Source organism: Gastrolobium bilobum, unplaced genomic scaffold, assembly GCF_033153095.1.
Source record: "Gastrolobium bilobum isolate Gb01-03AN ecotype WA unplaced genomic scaffold, APGP_CSIRO_Gbil_v1 utg3790, whole genome shotgun sequence".
Lineage (NCBI taxonomy): Eukaryota > Viridiplantae > Streptophyta > Magnoliopsida > Fabales > Fabaceae > Gastrolobium > Gastrolobium bilobum.
Genome location: NW_026896829.1, coordinates 50061 through 77627, shown reverse-complemented (window position 1 = coordinate 77627; position 27567 = coordinate 50061). Strand labels below are relative to the sequence as shown.

The window sequence follows — 27567 nt, the reverse complement described above, 5'->3', positions numbered from 1 at the left end:
TTCAGAATGAAATTGATAACTTTGTCCTTTTCCCATCTTAGGGTGGTTTCTGTATATTTGGATTTTTGATTTTGTTGCCTTTTTACGGCGGTGTTGCTTGTCGATGACTGATGACTGATCCCATCTTTGTGCAGAATCTGGGCCTCGCTGAAACCTAAACCAACAGAGATGGGAAAGGGCTTTTTGATTCCATTAAATAGACTCTCCCTCTCTCATTCCAAATGTGATCTAACAAACGTAGTGTTAAACGATTCGATATGGTTTTATTTACCTTTGTTTCAACCCAAACAACCCTAATTATTCAACGCCCTAAATTATGGCTTATTTTCTTCTAAGGGTAACAAAAGCAGAGTACTATGAAAATTTGTATTTTCTTCTTCTTTTCTTCCAGGATGATAATATTGGATACTCAATTCTAAGTTTATGCACGAATACTTTGGTGTTTGCAGCTTTCGAATCTTTAATAATATTTGTCATTCCTGTTTTTTTAACAAAGAAAAAGATGGTGTCGTATTATTTGTTCTTGCTTGCATCGTAGTTCTTTTTAATATTTTGTCATTCCTGTGGATGTTAAGGCATAAATTCTACCATCGATTTTGTTTCTTAGCAACGTATCTGGTTTCCAGTGGGAGAGATATTTGCAAGTACGTCTTCTTCATCGCAAGCAAGGGAGGAGAGAATAAGGGTAGTCAGAGAGAGAGGAAGAAGAGTGGAGTTAGAGAGAGAGAGAAAAAAAAAGAGTAAAAGAGTTTTATTTAACTTTTGAATCTGAACCGTTAGATAAGATTGTAATCCAACGATGTTGAGAGAGGTAGGTAAAGGTAGGCAAAATAGGAGTAGACACAATAACTTATCCCATATATATATATATATATATATATATATATATATATATATATATATATATATATATGAGTTTACATTTCTGCGACCGCTGTACATGCAACAATCAAATATTTGTCTTATATATATATGTGAAAGTGTTAAATATGGAGAATCATAACCATACAAAAGATGAAAATATTAAATGTGAGGAATCATAACCATATACCTGTCACTGCTATACATAAAGCGGTTGTAGTCTTATACAAATGATTTTAATATATATATATATATAGAGAGAGAGGGAGAGAGAAAGAGAGAGATAACATGTGACATTAGACGTACTGAAATATAAGGAAATCAGTTTATCATGTTGTAAGAAAGACATTGTTTCTTCCTGCAATAAAGATTCAGTTCCATATCTTGAAGATCTGATTTCGGATCCTGACTTTTTTTTTAAGTGTAGGTCCTATATTTAATTTGTGTGCGTAAGTCAAAAACTCTTATCACGTGACATGACAAAAAACGAATCCTTAAATATATTGTATGTTCATATGATCATATATAAATTGATTAATTGACATTAAGGTTATAGTATTTATTTGTTTTTTTTTGGGGGGTCCCATTGGCTTTAAGAGCTGAAAGATATAGCGAGGGACCACCTAGGAAACCAGAAAAGGAAAGGGTATGTGATAATGAATGGATGTGGATGATCTTCTTTACTTCATATAATCATCAACTTCTCCCCTTTTTACCAGAATCAGTATATCCTTGTAGCAGGAAGAATCATGGTATGTATGCTGCAGCAGAATGCAGAGTCTTGTAGACTTTCTAAGAAGGGATTCTGATACTGAAAATGATGAAAAAATAACGATTCTGTCGCTGAAAGCATTAATTAACATCACAGAATAAAAAAAAAAACATTGTTATTTGAATTTTGACAATTATCTAACATGACTCTTATACATTATACCAAATGACGATACATGAATTTTGTTTTTAATAAACCCTTAAATTAAATTCATAATGAAGTAGTGACAATTGAAACAACAATAATGTGTCCACACCACATGCAACAAAAGCTGTGACTCCGACCTTACATAGATGCAATGTTACTGTTACACACTATCTTTGCCCCTTTCCAAATTTGCTTCTCTCATCAATTCAACTTTTCCCACCTCTTTCTCAGGCCTTTTCTTCCGTCTGACTTTCCCTTTTTAACCCAACATTAACAACAAAGATTAGCAACCATTTTTGCCATCTTCAGTCAACACCCCACGTTAACTTCTAAACACCAATAAATGAAGTTTTAAAAATGAAAACCAAATTTTCTCCCATTATTTTTTAATAACAAATGCTGCAATATACTGTATACATATGAATAACTATATGGAAAAACTTCAAAAAAAAACACTATGTAAGTTTTTTCTAAAATTACTTACTCCTTTCCTAAAATTTTAAATCATTTACATTTTTATTTAAATTTTTTTTAGCACTTACCCCATAATTTAGGGGTATAAGTGATAAAGAAACTTTAAATCAGAGGTGTAAATTATTCAAAATTTTAAAAATGAGGCAAGTGATTATGTGGAAACTTATAGGAAGGTTTTGAAATTGGGAAATGACCCGTTTATAAATTTATTTTACAAATTTTTGCAAATTACATTATGTACTCCCGTAAGTACATAGTGTAACCTAGCGTACTTCTGAAAGTACATAGTATAATTTTTAAGAATTTGTGAACAAAATGTTTATAAATATAACCCTCCCTTTTGGAATTTTCCCTAACTATATTTATTTCATGAGGAAAGTTATACTTACAACCTAATTTTGTTTACAACATCTTACAACCATATCTTAACTGTTAATTTCTGCCGATCAATGGTTATTATTTATTGCGAATTAATAATTAATTAATAAATTTGATTTGTGAAAATAATAATCGTTGATGGACGGATATCAACGATTAAGATATGGTTATAAAAAATTATAAACGAAAATAGATTATAAATATAACATTCCTATAAATTTTTCATTTATGAACTCAATTATATATTTCAAAAAATACAAATGGTTAAGTGTATATTTGTCAAAATACATAGTTGGATTTTATAAACGAAAAATTTGTAGATATATCCATGGTCAAATTATTTAATAAGCGTAACTTTTGTAAAGATTATAACATACATATATTTTATTTATTCATCACTCTTAATTTCCGAGTGCTTGCTTGCTCATTCATTGCAAAGATTTTGTGGTTCAGCCGCATCCCAAAATTATTTTCTCTTTAATAATTGAGATTGGGTCACCGTTATGGCAAAGACATAGTTGAGTTGAATTAGCCACTCCAGTTCAAATACACACACACTGTATCTATAATTCCCAAACTGAGGATTTTGTTAAAGAAGAAGAAGCAACTTGATGCCAATTCTGGCATCTGGGTTTTGTTAAAGTTCATTTTTTGTGTAATGGGTTGCATTTACTCTAAGGTTTGCATCGGTGACACTTGCAAGGGTTCTAGCGTCAATGAAGACCCAATTGTGAGAACGGGTACTGGTGAAGTTGTTCTTGCTGGTGATTTCTCACCATCTGGGTTTTCAGATGCTCAAGAAGGTGAAACCATAAACCAATTGAACCAATTAAGCTTGAATAGAGACTCTGAAGCAGGCATCAGAAGGCTCGCTAGGGTTTCAGCACAGTTTCTTCCACCAGATGGTTCACGAATCGTTAAGATTCCTTCGAGTGACTATGAATTGCGATATTCGTTCTTGTCTCAGAGAGGTTACTACCCTGATGCTCTTGATAAGGCTAATCAAGATAGTTTCTGCATTCACACTCCATTTGGCAATAGCCCTGATGATCATTTCTTCGGGGTTTTCGATGGCCATGGAGAATTCGGAGCGCAGTGTTCGCAGTTCGTGAAGCAGAAGCTGTGTGAGAATTTGTTAAGGAATTCCAAGTTTCGTTTGGATGCTGTTGAGGCTTGTCACTCTGCGTTCTTGACAACGAATTCGCAGTTGCATGCTGATGTTTTGGATGATAGCATGAGTGGCACGACGGCGATCACGGTGTTGGTCAGGGGGAAGACGATATACGTGGCGAATTCCGGCGATTCGAGGGCGGTGATTGCGGAGAGGAGAGGGAAGGATGTTGTGGCTGTTGATTTGTCCATTGATCATACACCTTTTAGGCCTGATGAGCTTGAGAGGGTGAAGCTTTGTGGAGCTAGGGTTCTTACTTTGGATCAGATTGAAGGGTTGAAGGACCCTGATGTTCAGTGTTGGGGCACTGAAGAAGGTGATGATGGTGACCCTCCTAGGTTGTGGGTCCCCAATGGGATGTACCCGGGTACTGCTTTTACAAGGAGCTTAGGTGATTCTATTGCTGAGACTATTGGGGTTGTTGCTAACCCTGAGATTGTTGTCTTTGAGCTCACACAGAAACACCCCTTCTTTGTTCTTGCTAGTGATGGGGTGTTCGAGTTTCTGTCTAGCCAGACTGTGGTTGAAATGGTAGAATTTTTATTATATTTTCCCCCCTCTTTCTCTCTCTTCTCTTTTATATCCGCTTTACTATGATGCAAGTGCAAATATTCTTGCCTTTTACTCTTTATATTGTTGAAACTTGCTTTTGGGTCTGCTAGAAAAGCAAGTTGGTGGCAAGGTTATTATCACATTTCAGTATCAATCACGAACTGGAATAGTTGATATTGGTTAATGTGTCTCTCGTATTTGGAATTAGGAATTAGGATATCTCTCTTACAATTGGGAGAAGCACTTATACAGCAAGTGTCTTTTTGACGGAAAATTCACTCATGAGCATAAACCCACAAGGAATCTAAGGGAAACAAGATTATCCCATGAAACGTGTGGAGAAAGAAATTTACTGCTAAAAATTATGGAATTATGCTCCACAGCTAAATACATCAAACTCCAGCATAACGAGCATAGTGCCAAAGCACCTTATTATCCCTTATACTCTCAAAACCTTTAATAGGTGAAACTGTTTATGAATGGGTGTTGTTAGGAATAATCACTTTTTTGTGATAATTTACCAAAACGGATTGTGGAATTTTTTATTTTCTTTTGTTATATTTTACAAATGAGAAGGAGCAATGTGGTCATTTCATTATGAAGTTGATTGACATTTGCAGAATTGCAAGCTTACCATTTAGAGACTGAAGTTGATTTTAAGTGAGAGAAGTGATTTTTGGGAGGGTGCAATGCAAGTGCAATACTCCTAACAAGCATTAAAATTATATTGGTTTCGCTCTTAAAATTGTTGAATATAATCTTCTGGTATTATTGCAATCAATTAATCCTGGGCTATGCTCTAATTGTTTACAATTTTTGTGTCTAAATTGTCTTTTTTTTTTTTTTTTTTTTGAAAATTGTCTTTAACTAAGACTAACAATTGAAACATGTAAGAATTAATGGAAAGCTTAATTTTGAGATCTACATTACTGAATTGCATGGCGTTTTTGGTAATTCAGTGCTATGTTAGGATAGTTTTATCTGGTAAATCTTTCCCCCTCTCGTAGGATAAATATGGATTTCCAAAAAAATTGATTTGTTGGTATAATGTTATTTTCTTTTTCTGGCGAGATGCTCTGTTCATTGTCATGTTTGTCTAGCTGATGTGAATATGTACTAGGGTATGTCTTAGTTCTTGGTCAGAAGTTTCTTGTGTACAGACTAGATGGAGGCATCAATGACCTTGCAACTTATCTTTCCAAAGTCCAAATTAAAGCAGATAATGATACAAATAGATGACCACGTGTGTTGGCAGTAGAACTAAGTTCTGTAAATTTAATTTAAAGCATCATTGAATCTAAATTTGGTTTATCATTCAATTTAAGTCGAATGTTTTGTCTCTTAAATTTTCATCATGCTTCCAGGTTGCAAAATTCAAAGATCCTCGTGATGCTTGTGCTGCCATAGTGGCGGAATCTTATCGACTTTGGCTCCAGTATGAAACTCGTACAGATGATATTACAATCATCATTGTGCATATAAATGGGCTACCTGAAGTATGTTGTTTTCCTTTTTTTCATGCTTCTATTCATTTATATTATTTCCTAGAAATCTTCATGCATTCATTTCCCTTCTTTCATTGTTAGTAACTGATCTAATTTTCTAAATCAGCTTGCCGATGGTCAGTCAGCAAGTTATAATGATGTTTCACGAACCCCAGTGCCTCAAGTTGTAGAGGTGACAGGTTCAGAATCTCCTTCCACCTTTGGCTGGAACTCTAGGAACCATCGAGTAAGACATGACTTGTCAAGGGCACGCCTCCGAGCAATTGAAAATTCCCTAGAGAATGGGCAAGCTTGGGTTCCTCCATCTTCAGCCCACAGGAAGACATGGGAGGAAGAAGTAAACCCCAATTTGTCTTTTGCTTACAATTTAGTTAGCTCCTCTATTTTTCACTCTTTATTTGCATTGCTAACAGTCTAACACCATCGCTATGCTAGTATGAATTCATAGATTTATTTTCTCCCATTAGCAAGTTCAAAAACTGCAAACCTTTGATGGTGCTTCTTCTTCATATGCCACAGGCACACATAGAGCAGGCGTTGCATGATCATTTCCTCTTCCGAAAACTTACTGATTCTCAGGGTCATGTTTTATTGGATTGCATGCAAAGAGTTGAGGTCCAACCTGGGGATATTATAGTCAAACAGGTCAGTTTTGTCGTTGAAACTTGAAAATTCTTGAGTACCATTGTTCTCCAACTTCTGTAGATTTCTGAGAGAAAATGGAGTTTGTATGGAACTTGCATTGGATCTTTTTCAAAATTTCTGTTACTATTTGTTTCTTTTTTGGCGTAGTTTGTATTTTATAATTACACAAGTGTGACAAAAGTTATAATTTGCAGGGTGGTGAAGGTGACTGTTTTTATGTTGTTGGTAGTGGAGAATTTGAAGTCTTGGCGACTCAGGTGAATAAATTTCGTCATTTCATTGCAATCTCAATTTAATTGATCTCTGTGGCAAATTTTGAATATTATCTGTAGGCAAATTCATTGTTCTCTGTGATGGCTCCATAGCTATTCTTTTAGGCAAATATTGAAAATTATCCTAGCCACTGGCAAAGGCAAGGGCAATAGTACCAGGCTTGCAAAACTTCTAAATATTTCTCAGCTTTCCAAACCAGCAATTTTTCATTCATGATAAAGTTGGCCCCCATACATAACCTCTTAGAAAAACTACCTTTGTGTTATTTTTAAACCTGTTTCCCCCGTCCAGCTCTTATAATTGGCTTTTCCCTTGGTATAGTCAAGATGAAATCATGTTTTCAAGGTCTAGGGCCATATAAGGGATGCTGCTTGTACCTAATCTTTTCTAAAATTTTGTGTTCGTTTCTGTATTGTCCATGAGATGTGTTACAAATTCTTGTTCAACATTTACCACAATGGCAGGAAGAAAAAGATGGGGAGGTACCTAGGGTTTTGCAGCGCTATACAGCTGAAAAACTATCATGCTTTGGAGAACTTGCTCTAATGTGAGTCAGTCTTTTTTCTTCTTTTTTTCCCTTCTTGTGGTCCTTCCACGAAATTGAAGTAGTTTTTTTTTACTTGAGAAATATCTGGCTATAAGGCCATTAAAGTTTCCTCCACTTTTGGTATTAGTTTTGTCCAGGACTGTTATCCTGACAGGCATATAAAGTTAAACCATAATTGCAATATTCCAGAATATGGGCAATTGACTATGATGCTTTTGCATTTTTTCATTTCATTTTGACTGGGAATATCTAAAGTCATTTTCATGTCTTTTCTTATTTTTTCATTTATAGCTGCTGCCTGCTATGACAATATTACTTTTTTGCCTTGCAAATCATAACTCCCCCCCCCCCCCCCCCCCCCCCCCCCCCCCCCCCCCTTTTTTTTTCTTTTCCCCGGTAATGTGGCATTACAGGTACAATAAACCACTCCAGGCTTCTGTACGTGCTGTAACAAAAGGAACACTCTGGGCTTTAAAGCGAGAAGATTTTAGAGGGATTTTAATGTCAGAATTCTCTAACTTATCGTCCTTGAAGATGCTTCGGTCTATAGATCTCCTCTCAAAATTGTCAATATTACAACTGAGTCAGATTTCTGACTCCCTTTCTGAAGTTTCCTTCTCAAGCGGGCAGACAATAATTGATGAAGTATGCTTTTGATTGGTTATTTTTGTCTATTTATTCTCTGTTATTTTCTTAAGTTCTTCGGCATGTCTTTGCAGAATGAAGTCCTTGCATTGTACATTATCCAGAAGGGACGAGTGAAAATCACTTTCGATTCTGATTTATTGACGAGTCCAAATGCCTGCAGCCTCAAGCCTGACATCCAAAATGAGGATGATGATTTGCAGAGCAGAAGAGAACTGTCAATAGAGAAGCCTGAGGCAAGCTATTTTGGTGAATGGGCCCTTCTTGGTGAACATATTGGTTCCTTAAGTGCTGTTGCCGTTGGTGACGTTGTATGTGCTTTACTAACAAAGGAAAAATTTGAATCAGTTATTGGCTCCTTACCAAAGATTTCTCAGGAAGATCAGAAGTATGTTTTAATATGTGAATGTATCAGACAACAACTTTGTGGTTTTGCTTATTCGCTTATATGGTATTCTTAAAAAAAAGCTCATATCATCGGCACCATTAATTTGACCATAGGTCGATGGATAATTCCAAGGAGTTGGCTGGAAGTTTTGACTTTTCATCCCTAGATAAAGTCCAGTTCTCAGATTTGGTAAGAGTTTTCTGTTTTCTTCCAACACATCGAGCTTGAGATCCTCAAATTAGCTTATGTACCTTTTTATGGTAGGAGTGGAGAAAGACCCTATATTCCACTGACTGCTCTGAGATTGGGCTTGCAAATTTGAGAGACTCGGGTAGATAAGTCTTTCTCCAATTTCTTGCTCAAAATTTGACTAATGAATGCTTTAATTCCGGAAATAATGGATACATGAATTGATCCATCAGTCTCCAAATTTGATTCAATCAAGTCCTTTTGTGTAGTAAATTGATATAAACATAATCTTTTGAGGATTAGTTTCCTTCTTAATTAATCAAAATTGAAGACTGATGTAGTCATTGGAATGTGAAAAATCTTTGGAGGATTAAATGGATGTAGACCTAGCCTTTTAGTGGAATATCAATATATTCTTAAAAATTTTCCGACTTCTTTTTCTTCTTTGGTGTCTTGGTTACCTTTTCCTTCATCAATTAATATCATTTAATGTAGTCAATAGTGATAAAAAAAAAATAGTATTTGTTGGATTCTGATTTTGCTAATGCTATTTCCTGCATGAATACATTTTGCTAGCAGAAAATTTGCTTACTTTGAAGAGATTTTCTAAGCCAAAGGTGAAAAAGCTAGGAAAGGAATCACAAGTCTTGAAAGAGAGAGATTTGATTAAGGGTATGAGCTGTTCAGCTTGTATACCACAGGTTTTATGCACTTTTGCTGACCGCATATATGCTGGAATACTGCTAAATACACGTCTCGCTTGCCCTTTGTCTACCATACTTTCAAGTCCTTTTGGTGAATCAGCAGCGCAGTTTTGCGCTGCTTCTGTCATTACTGCCTTAGAAGATTTGCACAAGGTCTTGTATCTAAAATAATTATTTTGCCACTTACCAAAAAATAATAATAATAATTATTATTATTTTGCCTTATATTTTTGCTATCTTTGGCTAGTGGCTAAGGTTCTCTTACTTTCCTCTCTCATGTATTTCATATTTGAATTTCAGAATGGTGTTCTCTACAGAGGTGTGTCACCTGATGTTTTGATGTTGGAGCAAACAGGACGGATACAGGTTTGGAAACTTTTGTATCAATGTTTTTTTGTCATGTTCATGTTTATCAAGGTTATTAATGATGAATCCACCAAGGAATTATGGCAGATGGTGTTGGCAAATGTTGACCATGTTATAAAACTATGAAATATACTACAAAACTTGCATAATATAAATAATACAAATGTAACAACTTATATCAAGAATAATGGAGATAATTCAAACGTTTTCTAGTGTATAAAACTTACTAAAAGTATCACAATTTACAAACTCTAATATAATGCTGCCGGGGGTGGAGCTAGGATGTTAATGCGAGGGGGCCGAGACTATAGCCTAGATATATGTCTTCAGACATCTTAAGTTGAAGGAAATCTAACTATCATACAATATAAGCATAAAAATGAAATAAGTTCAATTCATTATCAACATGCTATAAATTAGAAACTTTCAAAGTAAATACAAAGTAATGAAATAAATGTCATCAATTACCTTATTTATGGAAAATATAATAAGTGAGATGCAGTAGAAATTATTTTACTGGTGTGAGCCACCAAGGTAAATATACTCAGCATATATATAAAATATCAAAGCCGGAGGAACCATAGCTCACTCACATCCCCCCAGCCTCCACCTCTGAATGCAGTACAACGAACACAAAACACAGACAAATACAAAAACATAAAATATTTGTCATAATGTCTCTAGAAACTAGCAAGTAGCAACATTGTAACAAATCAAGTCTAGACAAGGACAAAATAGGACAAAATTAAAAATATAATCCTCCTCATCCCCAATGTAATCTCCATTCTCATTGACATTAGCATCATCAAGTGGATAATTGTTAGTCGAAAACTCCAAAATACCCTTAAAAAAGGGTAGTCATCCTCCATGTGAATTGTAGCTCCGCCACGCTGCAATAGCCATGGTGCCACCACCAACAAGCCACAATGTCATGCACATCCTATGGCATTTTGGGAAATTTGCCGCCATTCCACCAGGGCAGTAGTTTAGTATCACTGATGTTTATTTGACTTATGTCACTGTGGACTGATATATTTTTTGTCCTAAAACATACCTGTGGATAATAGACATCTGTCGACAATTATTCATATTTTAGCACAATGTTATCAATTATTCTTAAATATATGTTACTGGTTGTAGCTGGTGGACTTCAGATTTGGAAAGAAACTCTTTGGTGAAAGAACATTCACAATATGTGGGATGGCAGATTCACTAGCTCCCGAGATTATTTTGGGAAAAGGCCATGGTTTCCCCGCTGACTGGTATAATTGAAATTTGTTTAAAACCATTGATTCTCTCTATAAACCACACGATTCCTCCTATCAGCAGTGCACTTCTTTCTATATTTCCTCAAAACACATAGATAACCTAAAATAGTATTCCATTTGCTGAATGTAAATTCATTTGAACTGTAATCAATATGTTGCAATTATATCAAATTGGAGTGAATGGTATTTAACATACGTTGTCCTAGGGTTTTCGATTAGCTTAGAACATGATCCTATGTTCCTTGACAGCGTTCTGTTTTGTGGATGTCAAGCTGACAAAATTCATTGATGATTATGCAGGTGGGCGTTGGGAGTTTTAATATATTTTATGTTAAGGGGTGAGATGCCATTTGGATCATGGAGAGAAAATGAACTTGATACAGTTGCCAAAATTGCAAAACGGAAGCTAAATATTCCAGAAACTTTCAGCCCTGAAGCTGTTGATCTCATCTCCAAGGTATTTATTTGCAAGAACTACGATTCTCTCTTTCTCTTAGACAGTGTGTGTGTTGTTTTGCATGCTTAAAAGTTGAACATACATGGTGCATGCATGCATGAGAATATCTATGCATACTTATTCTTTTTATTTGACTATTTTGTTCAGTTACTTGAAGTGGATGAAAACACTAGACTTGGTAGCCAAGGTACTGATTCTGTCAAGAGTCACCCATGGTTTAATGGAGTTGAATGGGAAGGGATTAGACACCACACATTTCCTGTTCCTCAGGAAATTATTTCTCGTATAACACAACACTTAGAAGTTCATTCTGAGGATTGTACTAGTGGTTCTCTGGGGTCCCCATTACATGATGAGTTAGAAGAACTTAACGTGCCTGAATGGCTTGAGGACTGGTAGAAGAATTGAGTGTTAGCTTTGTCAACTTTTTGAAGTTTGGCTCTACACCAATATATATTTTACCTTTGCTTATTTTGGACAATTGCAATCCAAGGTTGCAATTAACCAAAAAATGCAAAGAGAGCAATAGATCCAGAATATTCCCCGTAATTCAATCTTTTAGTAGCTGAATGGATAGGTTAGGTTTCTTTTTGGTAATTACTCCTTTGTAAATATTAAATATATGTACATGATTGAATTTGTTTTTTGAAATTCATGCAATTTAGATTTTTTTGGTCATGGACAAATGTTTTTCTATGGATTGATCATATGACAAAATATTCTTAGTCACACACAAAAAAAGTATAATCTTATTTGTAACTTTTGGTTATTTTACGCTATGAAACACCGACACTTCAAAAATTTTAACGTGTCATATCCGACACTTCCCGACACTCTCCGACACTCTGACACTCTCCGACACTCCGCGTTATAGAAATTCAAAAAATGTTCAAAAGTTGCGTTGAGTTTTTAGTTTCAACTATTAGATTCGTTGGATTACGATTACCATTTAATATAAATATTTGAGATATCTTATGTTTCTTTGCAAAATTGATGAATATTTTAAGTTTAGTTTCATTTTTTTGTTAAATTATTAAATATGAAATATAATATACAGTACATAAATTAAAAATTATTTAATATCAAAACGTGTCCTAATATGTTGAAATCTAATATTTTTTAGAATTAACGTGTCAGAGTATCGTGTCACGTGTCCCGTGTCGGTATCGGTGCTACATACATTTTACGGATGCGTAACCAAATACTTGAGGGTGAATACTCATGAAGGTTATATCATTCTCAAAATTCAAAAGCATATTTATTAAATTACTATCTACGGAATTAATTGATTCAATTAAAGCAAAATATGAGTGCTACATCAATGACAGGTTAATAAGCGCACTTAATTGATTCAATTAAAAAAAAGTTATGGATCAACGTTGTCAGAATTAAATCTACGGAAACCAAAAACAAACTTCGATGACATTAAAGAGATTAAATGTGTAATTGCAAAATATTGATACAGTTCAAAAAATTTTACATTGAGTAAATGTATTTTAGGTTACCTTTATGTTTATGTGGAAAAAAGGAAAGATATATATACAACTGACATGAGGAATTGTGTGGTTTCCATTTTCCAGAGAATGAATGGTTTAATGCCAGTTTTCTATAGACCAGTCAACATGGAAACAATGGTTTTCTCCCAAACCTTCCCACAAAATGCGAATGTTGTCTCAAGTGTTGAGTAGAGTGTTTCTTTGCCAATCTTTAAGTCAAATAGCTGTTTTTGCCTAAACCACATTAGTTTCACACTTTTATATATCCAAGCAAGGACCAAAAAGATTAATTAGATTATAATTTTGGCTTATTATCATTAGTTATTTAATTAATAAGGCATTATCTACTTTTCTTTTATATATAGTCAATTAAATTTTACTTTTTATTTAATTATACTTACTTTCTTAAATTCATATTATTCTTCTAAAAACCAGGACATACAATATCTTAAAAATAAGATAAGATTCGCATAATATTATAGATAGAGAGGACTATTAAATCATGCCTCTGTCTTTAATTTAAGATTCAATCCTAAATTAATTTTCTAAAAAATTCAAAATTAATCTTAATTAATTTTGTTAGTATTGTCCTTGATTAATTATATTTTATTTACTTATTTTTTATGTTCTTATATTTTATTTATGAGTTTGGTATTTTTCTTTTTAAAGGGCATAGAATTATGTCATTTTAAGTAATAGAAAGAAATACAAATGAAAATCATTTTTTTAATTTAAATTTTAAATAAAAATACTAATTTTAACTAAAATGACCATTCTTTAAAATGATAAACATTTTTCTCATTATTCATTTATTTTTTTCTTGATCAATATATATATATATATATATTGTTAAATTGATTTCACGTGTTTAAGTGTATCACTTACGTGGGACTTTTTTTTTTTTTTTTTTTCTTATTTGATTTGTTGTTTTGGTACGTTTTGCTTTCTTCATTTAGTGCCGTCCTTATTATTTTTCTTTTTCTTTTCTTTTTAATCATCTAACACATGTCACTTACGTTACGTGACACTTTTTTTTTTCTTCTTGATTAATTTTTCAAGCCAAAATGTGACACTCTTGATTTTCTTGTATCAGATATATACTTTCAATAGCATGCTAGTACTGTTTTTCTTTCTTCCTTTCAGGCTAATACATTTTCAATTTAGTAACATCATACTAATAATGATAATTATTATTATTATTATTATTTTATGGTGGTAATCCCAAATGAGTGACCTCTAATATCCGCATGTCATCACAGGATGAAATTTTAGTGCTAGTGTGGCACCAAATATTCAAGGCTACTCTCATTTATTTTGTGACATGTAAACAAAATTATCATATCATCTAAATATCATTTAATTTTTTCTCTTTCCACATGATATGATATTTTTTTGGGTACTTGTCACAAAATAAATGAGTAATACAGTGACAATAAAAATTTATTCGTCATCACATGCTTCATAATTGGACACTTGTACTTTAATCTTGTTTATTATTGAATCGCCCTTCCCCACAAAAAGTATTTTAATCTGATATCGACAAGAAGAGGTAGACCTACCCCCTTGAAAAAAAATGTAACCAATATAAAACTACTTTGACACTTGTAATAATAATATATAAACTAGGTGTTTGTAGCAAGATTCTTTTGGGATGCATGAGAAAGTAAGAATGGGTATTTTAAAATACTATGTTTGGTAGCATTTAAAAAAAAAAAAAAAAATTGCTGGAATAATTGGATAACTAGGATTCAATTTCATGTGTTATCTTAGACCAAGATTTGAAACAAAAATACCACGCAGAAGGTGGTATTGTGACTTCCCCATGTAAATGAAAAAGGAGATGTGAATTTTGTGTCAAAAATAGCATTGAGTAACGACAATGCTGCAACACTGCTTCTGGTCTTCTTGCAACACTGCAACCCTAAACCACAAACAATCCCCTCTCATGAGTAAGCTTTATTATATATTATGGGTTTTATAATTCTCATTTAACACGAGAATTACAATTTTCCTACACATTCTTCGATTTCCGTGCTGACATGGGTCCTACATATAATTTTTTCTAACACATGGATCTCACATGCTTTTTATCTCTACAATATAAAGTTTCAATTCTCCTTCAACATGAGAATTATAAAACTCATATATTGTATGAAGAAAATTTTCCTTTTTCAATTTTATATGCAAAGTTTTTCTTACATCTTCGGGTTCTTTGATGGATTGTTTCTTGCTAACAGTAAGATCTTTTGGTTTTGGGATTGTAAGAATTCCCTTCTCTCAATCTATGCTCATTTCGGTTAAGACTACTGCATCATCCCCTAATACTTTTGTTCCTCATTTCCTTCAATAGACCATATTAAACTCTTACCAAAGATGGGGTTATATTTGTAATTTAACTCCATTTTTTCATTAGTATTTTTACCTTCAACCAAACATAGACTCAGAAAATTTAAACTAATTTTTCCGGTAATATTTTGACCTATCAAACAACTTTTTAGAAAACTCACATTCTCACCATTTCCCTAGTAATTGTATTTTCCTGGTAAAAAAAAATTTCTCCTCTACCAAACGCCCCCTAAGAGTCCTCGAATGTATTGTTACAGAATATCCTATAAAAACAATAATTATGTATTATGGGTAGTATATAGTTATTTTTCTTTCGCATCCCTTATAATTATGTACTACCCATAATACATAGTTATAATATTAAAAAAATTATACCTCTTATAATTATGTACTATCTGTATTACATAATTATTATTTTATTGCAGGAATTCCTGCAAAATAATTCTTATATTTCCCATAAACTAATGGGTAAAATTAAGCTATAATAAAAAAATTGACGATTAAACAGTCCTCTTTCTTAAAAAAAATAAAATAAAAAGCTCTTATAGCAAAATTTCTGGGTTATGTTACCACCTTGTCTTGCTAGTACCTAGATATCAGCATAATATATAAAAACTATTTAAGTTTGTAAAACCTGGTGGAAAGCGCTTATCTTCTCTCTCTTTTTTTTTGTTTTTGGAGATAATGCTTATCTCAGACATATTGTATTGCATACCTTGTGCCGTGAATTATTCATACTTCAGACAGAAGAAACTGACAAAAACTACCACTTGGTTTGGAAATTTTAATGAGGTTATACATATTTCAATTATGGGTTCGCTTTTTCGGCATGCAGATAAGTTATTTGTAGTAAGCTAATACGACGTCGTTTTGGGATGGAAATCATGGTATTTTTGTAATTTTAATTTATTTCAGGGTTATAATAATCTTTATATTTATAATTTTTTAAGATTTTAATACCAAAACGACGTCGTTTTGAGAATAAATGCAGATAACTTATCTGCATTAATTACAGAAACATTTTTCTGTATTCAACCTAATGACCAAAATTATAGACTTCGTTCTATTTTTCTATTGGTTGACTCTAATCCTTCTTTTCTGCCTCTTGCTTAATAAAATAATTAAATTTAAAATGTGGGAATACAAAAGAACATGTTTGATTTATGAAACCAAGGTGGCATTCAGCTACTTGTAGCATAAGTTTAGTTATTAATAATGTACAATTTTTATATGTTAAGCAAAAGAGAACGGAAAATATATAAAATACGACCAAGATGGATTATATTATTGAGACAGCGGCATGAAGCTGTCTTCTTGTTGTACATCAATTACAAAATCGATAATCAAATCAAACAAAGTAAAATTAAAACCAATTTTAAGTCTATAAGCGTTGCTATCATTTTGGTCATGATGTATCTTTTCTTTTTGTCATAGAATAATTAACAAAGATTTTATTGTTGGGTATGCTCAAACTTAGCATTCAAATGACACGACTCTTGTTGGCGGGACGAGAGAAAATCAATGGATTTTTTCAGCATTTTTAAGTCTATTTATATTTTCGTTAACAAGTGAGGTGTAGAAAATATAATGAATATTACTAGACGTAGCTCACGTTGGATGAATCGTAGTTAATTCTACATGTCCATTTTCTTCTTTTTTCTCTTTATTATTTTGCGATTGCGTGTGTTTGTGTTCGGTCCCAACATTTATGCACATCATAAGAATAAAAAAATAAATAAAATGGAATTGAAACAATAAAACTTATATACTTTTCAACAAAAACAACCTAAAATCTACATGAAGTTGTTGACCAAGGACTGTAACCAAACAAGTGTACCTCAGGAAGGTGAACATTGAATTATACATCTAATGGTGGTTGTTTATTCTGAGATTGCTGAGACCTTCTTTCTCTATTCACAAACCATTGAGCTGTTCTTCTGGCTATTGGAAACCAAAGCTCCCTCATTCTTTCCTCTTTAAGGTTGTTTTCAAGCACAGAAGAATCTTTGAAGACCCTATTTTTCATTGCTAAATCTCCAAATCTAGAGACAGCAGTGATTTCTGACATTGATCTTTTCTCACCTTGATTCACATACTTTTGTGCATGACTTGTATTTGCTTCAGAACCTGATGTTAAAGGATGATCCTTATGTGAAACTGATTGAATCTTGTTTATTGGACCAACTTTGCTCTCAAAGAAAATCTTCCTCTCCATCTCCTCCTTGATGTTCATAATTTGCTCATTTTCTAGCACTCCTCTTGTAGTTGGCATCATGTCAGCATTTGATTCCAAGTCATTGAATCTGTTGCTTGATGTAGCATTCAGCATCTCTGAATTCAAAAACATGAGGTCTGAAGAGCTCACGTTGCTCCACCTATGCTTGAAAACAACATCAGATATAGTGATTTTATGGTTATGTTTATGATAGCTCTTCTGGTTACCATCACAATCTTCTTCTTCTTCTTCTTCTCCTTCTTTGATAGGCAATTCTTCTTCCTTAATATCCTTTCCAATTTTCCTAAAGCTGCTTCCAATACTGAACCTTGATGAACCATGAGGTTCTTCCTCTCTTTGTATAAAGAGCTCTATGTTAGATTCTTCACCTAACCCTGAATGGTTTGTTAGAAACCTTAAACTGCTTGAATATGTGAAGATTGTCTGGTCCTCAGGATTGACCTTGTTCCTGCAAATAGGACAGGTTGAGTGTTGTTCAAGCCAGTGATCAATGCAATCAATATGAAAAGCATGCTTGCACTTTGGTAGAAGCCTTAGAATTTCTACATCTTCAAACTTTGATAAGCATACAGCACATTCAAGACCTTCCCTTGACCCTTTGAGGGAAGAGAATCTAAAGAAGGGGAGTGATTCTATGACAGTCTTGTCAATTCCTGAGAATCTAGACCTTGATCTTCCAATTGGTAGTTGATTTTCTGGGTCCCCAAGAGGAACTGAAACTCTGCGTTGACAGAATTTAGCATACATGAGAAGAATGAATGTTAGTGTAAACATGAGACCAAGGATTCCTATGACAACAGCAAGGCTTGGTTGGAAATTAGAGACAGCATCTTGTGAAGGTGGACTCTGTGCTCTAACATGGAAGAATAAGATAGAGAGAACCAAAAGTCTAACACCAAGTTGTTGTTGTTGTTGATTCATGGTTCTCCTCAAGCATTCTGTAGCTAAATGTTATTTGGTGGGTTGAAAGCTTACAAATTTATAATAGGATTGTTTTGTGTGATGGGGTTGTTGTCCATGGACATTATTGTATGCTTCTCCCCCAAATAGCAACCTTTCTTTATGTCAGTTTCCTTGGTTTCTTCTTAGGCTACATTTTGCGTCTCAATTTGATTCTTCCTTTTAAAAATATGTCATTAAAATATTAAAGAATTCAGTAATGATCACAAAATGGGGAGGCCTACAATTGTATATAACTCAAGTTTTTGACTTGGTAGGCCTCTCAATGACATATTACATGACATCCCCTAATTCACTAGTTTAATCCTTAAGCCATCTTTTTGTTAATAAGATATGGAAGATTAATCCTTTCAGTAACTTAGTAATTATAACTTCTTAAAAAATATATATCTATACGGTTAGAATTATTTTATACCAGTGTAAGTTACAATCTTAATTTTGACCGTTGATCCTATTTATATCTAAAAGCTCTGATTTATTAGATATGTAAGCCGTTAGAAACAAACAAATCAATAACCAAGATTTAGTATAAGGCCTTTTATCCTAAAATCGGTGTAAGAAAAACCTTTCCCATATGGAATATTCAGAGTACAAACCTTAAAGTAGTGGTAAGATTGTTCTTTTGTGCTCGTAGGGATTAATATCACACTTAACTGGTGTAGAGATACCCTTCCAAAACCAAAAAATGTGAAAGGTGGTTACCCCATCATACATACCATGATACCAATAAGTCAAGGAGATGGGAAGTCTACCTTTGCATTAACACGTGGATTTTAACTCAAAAAAAGTGCCACACGCTTTCAAAAAATACTATGATCTAATTATCAACCTCGAAGTGCATGAAAAATTAAACTGAAAAGAAATAGATAATCTGATCTGGCTGCATCTGTATGGAATCTGTGGTTCTATTTGGATATGAGATTGATATAGCTTTATGTGGAATTAGCATATTATCAATGTTCAATGATGATAATGAATCCTTTACTATGCTTCTTGACAACCTGTTATATTCCTATCAGTTTTTTAATTTTACCAATAATGACCAAGTTAACTGTATTAGTTTCGCTGACCCTGGAACAGAAACTTAAAAAAGAAAAGTTTGAAATATTATGTTTATACAAATTCCAAGTTGATTTTGTCAATTACAACATACTTATTAATAAAGGATATTCTTGTCTTTTGCGTAATGAAAGCTGTAATGTCCAAGAATTCGTAGCAAAGAAGTAGAAGGTTATCTCACACGTTTTGTCAAAGCAAAAAAAACTTCCCTTGCTTGTGTGGTGACAACACAAACCGAAAGATAATCCTAATGATACGTGATAAATACGAAATAGTTTTATGGGTGAGCCCGGAAATTAAGAAGTTATTGCTAGACTTCAATGTTTATTATTTATCGTTATATATTGCTTGATATGGAAAGAGTTAAAGAAAGTATAATGTATAATTTTGATTTACTATCTGAAGAGGGGCATAAGTACCGTAATATTTGGACTCGCACCCGAACTCTGGATTAGTCTCATAGGCGGCTCAAGGAGTCGAACCCGTGGAGATACCCGAGAGTTCTGATTTGCCTCAAAGAGATAATTAGGATCCGTTTCCAAAAAAAAATGTTGAATCATGTGTTGCCACACTTTGAAGGTTGTTATGTCAAACTCTTTTGATTATGTTACAAAATGACTAGATAATAATGTAAATCTTACTGCAACAATGAATTAAAATAAAATTCTAAAAGAAAATATGGCAGTTTGTAAGATTTTGAAGCTATACAATCAGTCATAAAAGAAAACAAAAAAGGAAGTCGGCACAAGCCTTTATCTCTTTCTACTTTGTTATCCTTTGCAATAAGTGAGGCTCCGTTTGAGCATGGAGAAAACAAAGGGTAATGGCAGTGTCATTAATTCCCTTTGAGAAATAGAGGGGTCTAGAAGTTATTTTTGGCTTTTTGCCCATACCCTCTTTTCACTGGCCTTGGCAAGTGTCTAGAATGGGCAACTAGGAAGACAAAGGCTGTGTAGAAGTGGAAAATGGGGGCAAAATTTTCCTGAAACTATACATGTGATGATTGAAGATGCCAAAGGAGGCATTAATTTCAGCATTGACAAAACTTGTAATCATAAGGAGCCAAAGTAGAGGTAATATGCATGACGTTTGTTGTATTCCAGTGAGTATATTGCATCATCAGCTACATCAGAGAAGCTAAAAAAGAATATCCTCAACTTTTGGAATCCCATGGTGTACATAACAAGCCCTTAGCAGTCTCAACTTTCAAAACAGCATTACTATTTATCCTTAACGCTAAAAAGGAAAAACTGTGACTGCTGGCATAAAATCATATGCTTAATTGTTATTTAATAGAACAGATGATGCTGAATCATTATTACATACAACTGCAGTCTGGATTGCAGCTGCTACAAGTAATTAAAGTGAAATAGCCAAATAGGTTATTAAAGTTTGTACAGAAAAATGGTAGGAATCTCATTCATCTATACAAAAATTAAAGCCCCATTTCTCTGACTGTCTTTTTGATAACAATATTAGTAAGGTCCAACTTAGATGGTACAAGGATCTAGCCGTGAGAAGATGCACCAGGATTGCCATTTGCAACTGTCCCCAAAACTGCATTGCCCTCTGGATTGCTTTGGTCTTCATTTGCATGGCGAACAAACTCTTCAGGGGTCATGTGAGAACCATGACATGCACAGACAATTCTGATTTGGTTATTGCTGTATCTGTAAGTAACACCAGATATTGTCCTTCCATTTGAGCCTGAACCTGAGGTGGATACCCAAGGGAGATTTGGGTAGGAACCACATCCACCAAATTTCACATCTGCAGCAAGACCTGGTTTAATATTTGAGAAATCAATGGTGGAACCTTCTGTTGACTGGTCTGACACATCCTTGGCCCTGAGGTTTGTACTGCTTCCTTTCACATCTTCAGGTTGTGAAGAGGAGCCTTCTTCAGTTACACGCTGTTTTCCATCTCCTTTCGTTCGTTCTAATGGCCTACCCTCATATGGCATGGCCTCGGAAATATTGTTTAGGCCAGCTATATCCACACAATAACAGTATAATGTCATTTTCCAATAAAAATTTGGTAAGCATAAAACTAATGAACAGAGCTTCTTGTAATTATCGAAAGAATATATTGAACTGCAGCCTGAACAGAGTATAACTGTGATTAACTTTTCTGAAACATGAATGGACTCCAACATAATTTTGCAGCCTTCCATCCGTTTTAAAATATTTGGTTCAATTTATCAATCTCATGGCTATGATGCATTTTAGAATATATACACAATCCAAAACGTTTTAACAATTTATCAATCTGACATATACATCTTGGACATTGAAGATTGATTATTCAGCAATATCTTCCATCCATATCACAATTACCTGAATTATTTGGACCTCTCCCAGCAAAGGAAAGGTGTAACTGTTGAGGACGAGAAACCAAACCCCATGAACTATCCTTATCCAACATGGGAAGCTGAACAGAAGGATATCCAAACATCACTGGCAAGCTCCCATTACTCACAGATTGGGCTCCTGAGCGTTCACCAGTTGCAGTAGGCATCACATGCATCACTCCAGGTATCTGAGGGCCTGGTGCCCCAACAGAGTTGGATTCTTTTACTGGAGAAGGGTAAGGCACATTCATCATATTTACTGGATGAACAGAGAAGGAAGTGCCATAAGTCATGTTTGCATGCTTAAAATCTTTTTCTGATGATCCAGTAAACCTCTTCTGCCCATTAAAGTCACTGGTATTCGAGTTACCGACTCCACGAATCTCTTTTGGAGCATCAGAAGAAGCGCCAACTCTGATGAATCCTTTAGGACCATCACTGTGATGTGAGATAGGCCTAGAGGTGGAGTTATCAGCTTCAGAATCTGCCACATCTTCATTTTCTGCTGTGGAGCCATCTTCTGTTAGAGAAATGTGAGATGTTCTTCCCCTGTCATGTAAATCAGCATAATGAACATCGCTATCATGCTTCTTTTGATTATGCATCTCATCAAAAGACATTTTCCGCTTGTTTACTGCCTCTAATCGTTTATCTTCCTCGATTTCAATAGGTTTATTACTGTTTGCAACCAGAAATCCTCTACCATTTAAATTCAAAGAAGCATTATCTTCCTTCACCTTTGAAATAACACTAAAGAAATTCTCCTCAGGCTTTGAGTAATCAGTTCTTCGAGTCCCAGTAATTGTCTCTGGCTTCTGAGGACCATTATCAAATATGCTCTTAAAGTCATCAACCATTTTACCACCTCTACCAACTTCTTCAGCTTTAATATCCGAGGAGCCACCATTCTTATCCTTGGATTTGACCGACAAGCCACCACAAGATAAACCCAAGCTGAGCTCAAGGCCGCTCTCATCGTCCATGTTGTAATCTCTAAGGCTATCAAAATTCAAAACAGATGAAATATCTTGATTGTCATATCTTCCATACTAATCTCCACTCAAAAGTCCATCTTTTTACATTCAGTTCGAACTTTGTAGTCAAACAAGGCAAGCAATATCAGTTGCAAAGCACAGATTCACATAACAAAAGATATTAACATCATCATGGTTTTCATGCACGGTATCAGACATAAAAAGAAAAAAAAAAAAAAAAAAAACTCATTCCTATCTCTATGCTCAAGTAAATGTCAGATTCCATTAATACAAAATTCCATGGTTTCAAAATTGTGGACCACAGAAGGATCGTTTGGGGTCTCTGTTAAAGCCCAAAAATTAATTAATTAATTAATTATAAAATCCACCAAAACCAACCACAAAATTCTTTCGTTTTCAAACAGACTAGAACTTTGAAATCAGCTGCGTATTAGAAGAACAATAACAACCAAAGTTAGAAGGAGTAAGAGTGTGAATCAGGTGAAAGACCTCACCTCACTTCTTATCCAAAGTTTCTCTCTCTCTCTCTCTCTCTCTCTCTCTCTCTCTCTCTCTCTCTCTCTCTCTCTCTCTCTCTCTCTCTCTCTCAAGTGATGTGAGAAACTTTATGCTGCCACCCCAATCTAGAGATCCCCATAGCCATAGGCCAAATCACCAGCTATATGAGCAAGCTCTTCACTTCTATATTTTTTTTTTTCTATCTTAAATTTGGAAACTTTCGTGTCTCAATTAGATGCTTGAAGGTTAAGAAATTATGGATAAGGCTCCGATCGGAGTTTCAAATCTTACTATATGATGTGCAAAATTTGGGGTGGGAATGAAGAAAAACATACATGAGACAAAGAAATTAGTGTTCACATGCCAGAGTGGAGAAGAGCAATAACATAACAGAAAAAAAAAATGGAGATACCTGAGTTTTGGAATCGGTATGATCAAACCCTAGGTCAAGTGTGCATCTCCATGTAGAGATCAAAGGAACATTGAAACAATGAGATTTAAAACAGAGAGAGAGAGAATGATTAAGAGAATAATATTTTTAAGAGAAAATTTATGTTGTAGGAGAGTCTTTTTATCTCCTACACATACATCGATTTTCGTATTACTTTTTTATCTTTTTGTATAAGTGGATGAATCTCACACATGATTGTATCTATAGCATGAGAGAACTTACATAATATTAATAAAGCCTTAATTTTAAAGTTTTAAAATTACAAATTTCTAAATGTTGCCATTTCAATTTTCTGATGTTGATCGCACATCACAATGCGTTAGTGCCTAATTACTTGAGCTACAGTTGGTGATAAAGAGTTGATTGGGGTTAAATTAAGTTCAGTACTTAAATTAGAGTTGAAGGTTTTAATTTATCTTTTAAAGTACTTGAATTTTTGGAGAATACATTGGGTACACCTGATGTGAGTACATTCATGCCAAAAGGAAAACAAATTTAGGACTTAAAAAAATTATAAAAAAAAATAGGATCATTTGATATCGATGTCAAATTTTAATTTTAATACCTCATTTGATAATCGTTAGATCAAAAAAGATCAATGACTCTGATTTGTAAGCATATGATACCATTGATTTTGTTTGATCTAACGACTATCAGATAAGGTGTCAAATTTAAAATTTGACACTAGTGTAAAAAGATCCTACCTCAAAAAACATATGAGTTAAAATGGAAAGAAAAATTCGTTTTAGTAAAAATGAGTACCAAATTGGTATTCGTAATATTAACGATGTGCATGACAATCTTCACGAATTTTTTTTTTTAATTTTTATTTCTGAGAACAAAAATGAATGGAAAACTCGTTTGGTAAAATTGGTTTAATTTTTTATTCTCGAGATGAACAGGTTTAATTTTTGTAATGGGGAACAGAAAAAAGAATAAAAAAATTTCTGTTCTTTTGTTCCCGGCACAAAATAAGAAACATTTGTCTCTCAATCACTCTGCAGTCTCCACCCCTACCACCACCATCATCCCGACACCTCCACTGCCACCATTGTCGTCATCGTCGTACCACTAGTGTCATCACCACTACCACCACCACCACAACCACCACGATGCCACCACTACCGTCACCGCCACCAACCACCATCACTTTCATCATAGTTACTGTTGTCACCACCATCATCGCCACCACTACTATCATCACCACCGTCACCAATCATTACTATCATCGCTGCAGCCACTGCCATCACTATTTCATCACCATCACCACGCCACCAATGCCACCACTACCATCATCGCCACTATCACCACCTCTATCAATGTCACAGCTACTGCTGTCACCACCACCACCACACCATTACCATCACCACCACCATCGTCACCGCCATCACCATCTCTGTCGCCAACCACTACCACCATTGTCATAGCCATTGCCATCATCACCACCACCACTACCATCATCGTCGCCACTACCATGCCACCATTATTGCCACCAGTACCACACCACCTCTACCGCAGCGGCCACCACCACCACTATCGCCATCATCAATGTAGCCACCACCGCCACTACCTCTATCACCATCGTCGCAGCCACCACCACTACCTCCACTTCCATGCCATCACTATCACCACCACGACCTCCACTTCCATGCCATCACTACCACCACCACGCCCATTACCATCGCCATCACCATCGCCGCCACCACATCATATGGAAAGAATAGTGATGATCTGAAATTTTTTTATGTTTAATAAGAATTATTTTTTATTATATTATTTGTTGTGGTATCAAACGCAATTCTCATTCTTGGAATAAAAATAGAATATGTTATCAAACACATTTTTTTTTCTCAGAAGTGTTCCAAGGCACAGAAATAGAAAAGAATGGTTTCTCTTCAAAAACAGTAACAGAATAGTTGTCATGCATACTCTAAAAAAATTTAGTTTCTTAACTTTGATTTGTTCAGGCAGATTAAGTAATGAACATGATTTTGATTTTATTTTAAGGAAAGTGATAAATGTGATTTTTTATTTGGAAACTGATCCTAATTATCTCTTTGAGGCGAATCAGAACCATCAGGTATCCCCACGGGTTTGACTCTTTGAGCCGCCTATGAGACTAATCCAGAGTTCGAGTGCGAGTTCAAAGATTACGGTATTTATACTCCTCCCCAAATGATGTTGGTGGGATTCGAATCGAAATCCTCTTCTACCATTCAGTCCTCATGCTACCAATTGAGCCACCTTAGTTGGTTGATAAATGTGATTTGATTACTAGGTAATATACACAGAAAATTTTGTGTATGTTGATAGTTTCGATACGTGTCTGTTTGAATTTGAAATTTAATTTCTTGAGCTTAAAATGCTTTTCATATTAAAAAGTCCATATATATACAAATATAAGATATAAACACATTATCTAAAAAGAATTAGATAGAATTAGAATCAATAATCCAAAATTAAATATTATAATAAGCAACCTTAAAAAAATTTACTAGAAAATAGATCACATATATCTTTCACGGGAAGTAATTCTGTTCGAAGCGAGTTCAAAATTAAGGCTTTAAACTCCTTTCAAAGATGATACCGGAGAGAACTCACCTCTACCTGCTTAACTTCAATGCGTCAACTGAGTTATTATCATTTGATTATTATAAAATTTCAAGATTTCCAAAAAAAAAAAAAAACCACTATAATAGAGTGTAAAAAGTTAAAAAAGAAAAGAAAAGGAAGACTGTAACTCGTGTGTAAAAAAGTAAAATTAAAAAGTTTGTAAAAATTAAAAAAGTATTCAATTAACGTCCCATATTTCGTTTAGTGGTATATACACTTAGTAAAGGTGAAAATAAGTTAAAATTTCATTATATATAATTTAAATTAATAAAAAATTTAAGTTAAAGTTTTTTTTAAAAAAAAAATTATTTACGTAATAAGTTTAATTTTTTATTTTTAAAATAATGTTAAAGTCAAATAGATCGATTTATTCATTTATTATTATTTTTACTATTAATTTCATTAAAAAACATTTATAAATAATGTATTCCATTTATGTAATTACTAAATCGATAAGTAGTATAATAATTATTAAATATAACATTTTTAAACTAATTCCAGTTTCTAAAATTGGATATATTGAAAGAAAATTTCTGTCTTATACATGATTAAGGATATATTTCATTTATTGAGTATTGGATATTCATGTCCCAAATTATCAGACAAGAAGAATGTTTTACCCTATTTCTATTGTTACCGGGTAAAAATCCTTCACATTTGATTTGTTAAGCTAAAAATATTTGCTTGAGGGGAATTTTTGTAATTATTACCAAAAGAATTAACATTGTGCGTGTATTAGGCATAAATTAATTTAAAAAAGGATAAATATCATTTTTGGTCCCTAACAAAAAATATGATATCTATTTTAATTCTTACATAAAAAAATTAGTCTCGAGGTCCCTAAAAATTTCAAAGTGGATCCATTTAGTTGAAATTGCGATCCCTCATAATTTAAAAAAACCCACATTAGTCCCTTAAAAAGACTAAAATGGGTCTATTTTGAATTTCATAAGGACTAACTCACTAAATTTTTTTGTAAGAACCTAAACTGGAGACCGTATTTTTTTGTTAAGGACCCAAAAAATATTTACTCTTTAAAAAATGTAGATATTTATAATATTATGTAATAATTTATAAGGGAGTTGAGTTTCTCATGTTACGGAGAACTTATCCCCTTCCAGCAGATACGTGACGAATTTTCTTTTAATTATAAATGACCTCCACGTAAAAAATTGTGCTTACAATAGGAGAAGTGATGCTTAATACTCAATTTATAAATAT

The 27567-nt window shown here is 33.8% G+C and overlaps 3 protein-coding genes across 6 annotated transcripts; 1 reads left to right on the top strand and 2 right to left on the bottom strand.

Annotated features, from left to right (window-relative positions):
- Positions 1 to 3150: 3150 nt before the first annotated feature.
- LOC133302231 (protein phosphatase 2C and cyclic nucleotide-binding/kinase domain-containing protein) lies at positions 3151 to 12011 on the top strand. Of its 3 annotated transcripts, none has more exons than XM_061501983.1 (15): positions 3151 to 4334; positions 5720 to 5851; positions 5967 to 6197; positions 6380 to 6505; positions 6700 to 6762; positions 7243 to 7325; positions 7739 to 7970; positions 8045 to 8358; positions 8472 to 8547; positions 8623 to 8689; positions 9127 to 9404; positions 9552 to 9617; positions 10758 to 10879; positions 11186 to 11342; positions 11490 to 12011. In XM_061501983.1, exons 1-15 carry the CDS (start codon positions 3291 to 3293, stop codon positions 11739 to 11741), a joined length of 3243 nt encoding a protein of 1080 aa, XP_061357967.1. In that variant the 5' UTR covers positions 3151 to 3290; the 3' UTR covers positions 11742 to 12011. The 3 variants fall into 3 exon arrangements, with proteins under 3 accessions (XP_061357967.1, XP_061357969.1, XP_061357968.1); XM_061501985.1 differs by having other exon boundaries at positions 9124 to 9404; XM_061501984.1 differs by having other exon boundaries at positions 8045 to 8362; positions 8491 to 8547.
- Positions 12012 to 17042: 5031 nt separating this feature from the next.
- Positions 17043 to 18341, bottom strand: LOC133302232 (E3 ubiquitin-protein ligase ATL42-like). Its single transcript, XM_061501987.1, has one exon. The coding sequence runs from the start codon at positions 18339 to 18341 to the stop codon at positions 17043 to 17045; it is 1299 nt and encodes a 432-aa protein (XP_061357971.1).
- Positions 18342 to 20696: 2355 nt separating this feature from the next.
- Positions 20697 to 23801, bottom strand: LOC133302233 (ninja-family protein mc410-like). Of its 2 annotated transcripts, none has more exons than XM_061501989.1 (3): positions 23695 to 23801; positions 21776 to 22788; positions 20697 to 21428 (listed from the first exon to the last, which is right to left on the bottom strand). In XM_061501989.1, the coding sequence occupies exons 2-3, from the start codon at positions 22770 to 22772 to the stop codon at positions 20947 to 20949; spliced, it is 1479 nt and encodes a 492-aa protein (XP_061357973.1). In that variant the 5' UTR covers positions 22773 to 22788; positions 23695 to 23801; the 3' UTR covers positions 20697 to 20946. The 2 variants fall into 2 exon arrangements, with proteins under 2 accessions (XP_061357973.1, XP_061357972.1); XM_061501988.1 differs by having other exon boundaries at positions 21776 to 22881; positions 23695 to 23784.
- Between the last annotated feature and the right edge of the window lie 3766 nt (positions 23802 to 27567).

Coding starts and splice junctions, on each gene's coding strand:
- LOC133302232 (XM_061501987.1), bottom strand. CDS start 18,341: ATGAATCAACAACAACAACAACTTGGTGTTAGACTTTTGGTTCTCTCT.
- LOC133302231 (XM_061501985.1), top strand. CDS start 3,291: ATGGGTTGCATTTACTCTAAGGTTTGCATCGGTGACACTTGCAAGGGT. Junction 6,198..6,379: donor GGAAGACATGGGAGGAAGAA/GTAAACCCCAAT, acceptor CATATGCCACAG/GCACACATAGAGCAGGCGTT. Junction 9,618..10,757: donor AGCAAACAGGACGGATACAG/GTTTGGAAACTT, acceptor TACTGGTTGTAG/CTGGTGGACTTCAGATTTGG.
- LOC133302233 (XM_061501989.1), bottom strand. CDS start 22,772: ATGGACGATGAGAGCGGCCTTGAGCTCAGCTTGGGTTTATCTTGTGGT. Junction 21,429..21,775: donor GAGAGGTCCAAATAATTCAG/GTAATTGTGATA, acceptor GTGTGGATATAG/CTGGCCTAAACAATATTTCC.